The 6000-nt window shown below is 44.7% G+C and overlaps 1 protein-coding gene across 6 annotated transcripts in view; it reads left to right on the top strand.

The window, feature by feature from the left end:
- The first annotated feature begins 394 nt into the window (after positions 1–394).
- TTC7B (tetratricopeptide repeat domain 7B) overlaps positions 395–6000 on the top strand; it is a 124867-nt gene continuing 119261 nt past the window's right edge. For 2 of the 6 annotated variants that reach the window (XM_060756751.2, XM_060756742.2), the window contains exon 1: positions 398–633. In XM_060756751.2, coding sequence (XP_060612734.2) covers positions 513–633 — 121 coding nt within the window. In that variant the 5' untranslated portion in view covers positions 398–512. Of the gene's footprint in view, positions 634–6000 lie in introns of all 6 variants that reach the window. The other 4 variants (XM_060756765.2, XM_060756758.2, XM_060756791.2 and 1 more) reach the window with 3 other exon arrangements.

The raw sequence follows: 6000 nt of genomic DNA, 5'->3' as shown, positions 1-6000 counted from the left end.
CTAATTTTAATGTTTTACTTTTTATGTAATTGTTGTTTAACTGTTGTATATGTGGGGCACCTTATTGTTGCTGGCTGTAAGCTGCCCTAAATAACTAATGCAGGCATGGGCAAACTTGGGCCCTCCGGGTGTTTTGAACTTCAATTCCCACAATTCCTAACAGCCTACCGGCTGTTAGGAATTGTGGGAGTTGAAGTCCAAAACACCCGGAGGGCCCAAGTTTGCCCATGCCTGCAAATGCCAAAGAGTGCGAACTACAGCTCCCAGGATCCCAAACATTCCTCTTTTTCCCTCCCTCTATTCCTTCTCCTCGCTGCCGTTCTTCAGTCCGCCGACAGGTGGCGCTGCAGCGAAGGTCGCGTTCGCCTCCTCCTCCTCCTCCTCCTCCTCCTCCGCTTGGTTCCCGTTCCGGGGCCGCTGCCGCCGCCGCGGTTGCTCTTGCTGTTGGCGCCTTCCTTCCTTCCTTCCTTGCTTGCCTTCTCCTGGGCTCCTGCGGGGCCTGGTCCCCGGCCATGGCTACCAAGAAAGGCGGGTCGCGGCTGGAGAGCGAGATCGAGCGGTGCCGCTCCGAGTGCCAGTGGGAGAAGATCCCCGAGCTCGTCAAGCAGCTCTCCGCCAAACTCATCGCTAACGGTGCGGCCAAGGGAGGCGAGGGGAGGGAGGGAAGGAAGGGAAGGGAGGCCTTCAAGGATTCCCTCTTATAGAGGGAGGGAGGGATGGGCAGCAGGCCTTCTCCAGGGGAGAGGACAGGCCCAAGGCCTCTTCAGGGAAGAGCTGGGTCTTTAGAGGTCTTCTTCAGCCCTCAATCTTCCATAGGGAGGAGAGGGACCTAAGCTAGACCCCAAAGCTTCCTAAGGGAGGAGAACCTCATAGCTTAAGTACTAAACAAGACCCCAAAGCTTCCTTAGGGAGGAGAAACTCATAGCTGAACTACTAAACTGGACCCCAAAGCTTCCTTAGGGAGGAGAGCCTCATAGCTTAAGTAATAAACAACACCCCAAAGCTTCCTTAGGGAGGAGAACCTCATAGCTTATATACTAAACAAGACCCCAAAGCTTCCTTAGGGAGGAGAGCCTCATAGCTTAAGTACTAAACTGGACCCCAAAGCTTCCTAAGGGAGGAGAACCTCATAGCTTAAGTACTAAACTGGACCCCAAAGCTTCCTTAGGGAGGAGAACCTCATAGCTTATGTACTAAACAAGACCCCAAAGCTTCCTTAGGGAGGAGAGCCTCATAGCTTAAGTAATAAACGAGACCCCAAAGCTTTCTTTGGAGAGGAACCTTAGAGCTGAAGTAATAAACTGGACCTCAAAGCTGTCAAGGGGAGAAGAGGAACCTCAATGCTTAAGTAATAAGCTAGACCCCAAAGCTTTCTAAGGAGAGTATGCTCAAAGCTTAAGCAACAAGGTGGACCTCAATGCTTCCTTGAGGAGAGGAACCTCAACGCTTACGTAATAAACAAGAACCCAAAGCTTTCTTAGGAGAGGAACCTTAAAGCTGAAGTAATAAACTGGACCTCAAAGCCTCCTCAGGGAGAAGAGGAACCTCGCAGCTTAAGTAATAAGCTAGATCCCAAAGATTTTTTTAGGAGAGGAACCTCATAGTGTAAGAAATAAACTGGATCTCAAAGCTTCCTTAGGGATGATAGGAACCTCATAGCTTTAGTAATAAGCTAGATCCCAAAGCTTCCTTAAGAGAGGAACCCTAGAGTTGAAGTAATAAACTGGACCTCAAAGCTGTCAAGGGGAGAAGAGGAACCTCAATGCTTAAGTAATAAACTAGACCCCAAAGCTTTCTTAGGAGAGGATGCTCAAAGCTTAAACAAAAAGCTGGACCTCAACGCTTCCTTGAGGAGAGGAACCTCAAAGTTTACGTAATAAACTAGATCACAAAACTTTCTTAGGAGAGAAACCTTAGAGTTAAGTAATAAACTATATCCCAAAGCTTTCTTAGGAGAGGAACTTCATAGAGTAAGAAATATACTGGATCCCAAAGCTTCCTTAGGGATGAGAGGAACCTCATAGCTTAAGTAATAAGCTAGATCTCAAAGCTTCCTTAGGAGAGGAACATTATAGCTGAAATAATAAAGTGGACCTCAATGCTTTCTTAGGGAGAAGAACCTCAAAGCTTAAGTAACAGACTGGACACCAAAGCTCCCTTAAGGAGGAGAGGAACCTCATAGCATAAGTACTAAACTGGACCCCAAAGCTTCCTTAGAGAAAAGAACATCAAAGCTTAAATAGTAAACTGGACCTCAAAGCGTCCTTTGGGTTAAGAACATCAAAGCTTAAGCATTAAACTGGACCCCAAAGCATCCTTAGAGAGAAGAACCTCATAGCTTAAGTAATAAATGAGACCCCAAAGCTTTCTTTGGAGAGGAACCTTAGAGCTTAACTAATAGGAGAGGCACCTTAGAGCTGGAGTAATAAACCGGACCTCAAAGCTTCCATAGAGAGGAGATTGACCTCACAGCTTAAGTAACAGACTGGACACCAAACCTCCCTTAAGGAGGAGAGGAATCTCATAGCTTAAGTAATAAAGGAGACCCCAAAGCTTTATTTGGAGAGGAACCTTAGAGTTTAACTAATAAACTAGATCACAAAGCTTCCTTACGGAGAAGAACCTCAAAGCTGAAGTAAGAAACCGGACCACAAAGCTTCCATAGAGAGGAGAGGAACCTCAAAGCTTACGTAATAAACTAGAATGCAAATGTTTCTTAGGAGATAAACTTTAGAGCTTAAGTAATAAACCAGACCTCAAATCTTCCTTAGGGAGGGGAGGAATCTCAAAGCTTAAATAACAAACTGGACCCAAAGCATCCATAGGGAACAGAGGAACATCAAAGCTGAAGTAAGAAACTGGACCTCAAAGCTTCCTTAGAGAGGAGAGGAACCTCAAAGCTAAAGTAATAAATTGGACCCCAAAGCTTTCATGGGGAGATGAGGAACCTCATAGCTTCGGTAATAATCTAGACCCCAAAGCTTTCTCAAGGATAAGCTGGATCCCAGAGCTTCAAGCTTCTTGAGGAATGAACTGGATCTTACAGCTTCTTCATTGAGCTAGCTTCTTTTTGGGAGGCCTTTGGAGATAAGCTGGCCCTTGTAGCTTTCCTAAGGAGGAGATGAACCTCAAAGCTTCTTTGAGGACTTCTTAAGGAAGGGCTGGACCCCAGGGCTTCTTTAGATCTGCACCCCAAAGCTTCTTGAGTAGGCATGGACAAACTTCAGCCCTCCTGATGCTTTGGACTTCAACTTCCACAATTCCTAACAGCCTACCGGTCCATAACACCCAGAGAGCTGAAGTTTGCCCATGCCTGCCAGGCATCAGATTCAGCAATCCAGAGCAGCGTGGGAGTGAAGGAGATATTTGATTTCTCCACCAGGCACCATAATAACCTCTGGTTTATTTTTATATGTGGAAGGACAGAGTTAAATATAGGGTTTCCCCCCTTCAGTTCAGGAATAATGCAGCAGCAGAGCTTGAGTTTTGCTTACCTGAAATGCTTGCGACCAGACATGCTCTGTTTTATGTTGGGGATTTTTTTTGGGGGGGAGGGGGTGTTTTGGAATAATTGCATATATACAGTGAGATATTTTGGGGATGACATCCAAGTCTAAATACAAAATTATTTTATGTTTTGTTTACATCTTATACATGTAGTTTGAAGGTAATTTTTATGCATGATATTTTGTGTCTGAAAAAAAGTTTGCCTGCATTGAATCATCAGAAAACAAAAGGTGTCAACTATCTCAGGCACTTATGTGGACAGTGTTGGATTTGGGAGCATTTGGGGATTCTGGTAAGGCGTTGCCCAGCCTATACTTAAATGGTGTGTGTGAGAGAAGCTAATGTCTAATCAGGGCCTAAGGACTTTGGTCAGGTGCTAAGGCTTAGCTCCCTCTGTGTGAATGAATGCCACATAATTGAATGTAGACGAGTTGATACAGGAATAGCTATTGGAAAAGTGGAAAAGTTAATTTTTGGGTACTGCAATTCCCAGTGGCCATACTGGCTGTGCTATAGGCTTCTGTGAATTTATTTCATAAAGGTATGTACATTTGCAAGCCAGTTAATATTATGTGACGTGGGCTAAATTTTAGAGGAAGGAACTGACAAAACCAGCTCTTGCCTAAGAATACCTTATAAAATTCATGGGGTTGTTAAATTCTGTCAAGTTGAGATTCTATGATTCTGACTTTGACTATTTATTTATCGTGTCAGAAGCGAATTGTAATATATTTTTAAAAAAAACAAAAAAAAGTTAAAACTTGGCATTATACTAATTGTCCTTTGACCAGTAGCTGGCCACTTGGGAGTGCCTCTGGTGTTGCTATAAGAAGGTCCTCCATTGTGGATGTGGCTGGGCTCAGGTTGCATTGTAGTAAGTGGTGTGTGGTTTACTCATTTCCACACTCGCATGTTGTGGATTCCACTTTGTAACCCATTTCTTAAGGCTGGCTCTGCATCTTGTGGTGCCAGAGCGCAGTCTGTTCATCACCTTCCAAATCACCCAGTTTTCTGTGTGCTCAGGAAGGAGTCTCTCATTCAGTATCAGCCATGGATTGAGGTTCTGGGTTTTTGTCTGCCACTTTTGGACTCTTGCTTGTTGAGGTGTTCCTGCGAGTATCTCTGTAGATCTTAGAAAGCTATTTCTTGATTTAAGGTGTTGGCCTGCTGGCTGATATCAGAACAGGGCATGGGCCGGTGATGCCAATGCCTTGGTCCTTTCATTACAGGCTGCTGCCGCATTGAGTCGCCTAATTAGGCTGAAAAATGCGGTATAGAAATAAAGCAAATAATAATAAATAAATGCTACTTCCCAACAGATGTCAGGTTGTGCAATACCGGCTAAACAGTATAATTTCTCCAGTGGTGTGGGGTGCAGACATTCTCTGATAATGTGGCATTTCTCATGAAGAGCTACATCCACTGTTTTAACGTGGTGAGACATGTTCCACACTGGCATTACATGTTCAGCAGCAGAGTAGCAAAGTGCAAGGGCAGATGTCATCACTGTATCTGGTTGTGATCTTCAGGTTGTGCCAGTCAGTTTTTGTGTGATATTATTTCTAGCGTCCTCTTTTTGCTTGATAGTCAAGCTGTGCTTCTTGTAAGACAGAGCACGGTCCAGGGTAACTCACAAGTATTTTAGTGTGCTGCAATGTCCCAGTGGGATTCCTTCCCAGGTAATCCTCTGAACTCGAGATGCTTGTCTGTTCTTAAGATGAAAAGCACATGTCTGCATTTTAGATGGATTAGGAATCAGCTGGTTTTCTCTGTAATAGGCAATAAGAGCACCTAGAGCATTGGCTCTCAACCTGTGGGTCCCCAGGTGTTTTGGCCTACAACTCCCAGAAATCCCAGCCTGCTTACCAGCTGTTAGGATTTCTGGGAGTTGAAGGCCAAAACATCTGGGGACCCACAGGTTGAGAACCACTGACTTCGAGCTTCGGATAGCTTCTGTTCAACCATTTCAAAGCTCCCTGCTTTGGTGATGGCACAATCGTCAGCATAGATGAAACTTTTTCCCTTCTGGCAGTGGCAGATCATTAGTGGCTGATCATTAGACTTCAACTAATGGTGGCCCCAAGAATGAGAGACCTCCTAGGTCACCCTGTCACCAATTAGCCCTGCTTGGATCTTGCAGACATCCACATAAATCGCTTTCTGACTTGATAATGTGAATTCACAGTATCATCAGTATTGGAAATCTTTTGTGTATAAAATAATTGCATACATTTGAGACATAGAATCGCAACAGTCTGGCTGGAATCATATTGATCACCTGGGTTGTTGTAGGTTTTTTCGGGCTATATGGCCATGTTCTAGAGCAGTGGTTCTCAACCTGGGGTCCCCAGATGTTTTTGACCTTCAACTCCCAGAAATCCTAACAGCTGGTAAACTGGTTAGGATTTCTGGGAGTTGTAGGCTAAAACCATCTGGGGACCCCAGGTTGAGAACCATTGTTCTAGAGGCATTCTCTCCTGATGTTTTGCCTGC

This window comes from Anolis sagrei, chromosome 1, assembly GCF_037176765.1.
Source record: "Anolis sagrei isolate rAnoSag1 chromosome 1, rAnoSag1.mat, whole genome shotgun sequence".
Classification (NCBI taxonomy): domain Eukaryota; kingdom Metazoa; phylum Chordata; class Lepidosauria; order Squamata; family Dactyloidae; genus Anolis; species Anolis sagrei.
The sequence above is the reverse complement of the archived record's forward strand: the minus strand, read 5'-3'. Positions and strand labels throughout refer to the sequence as shown.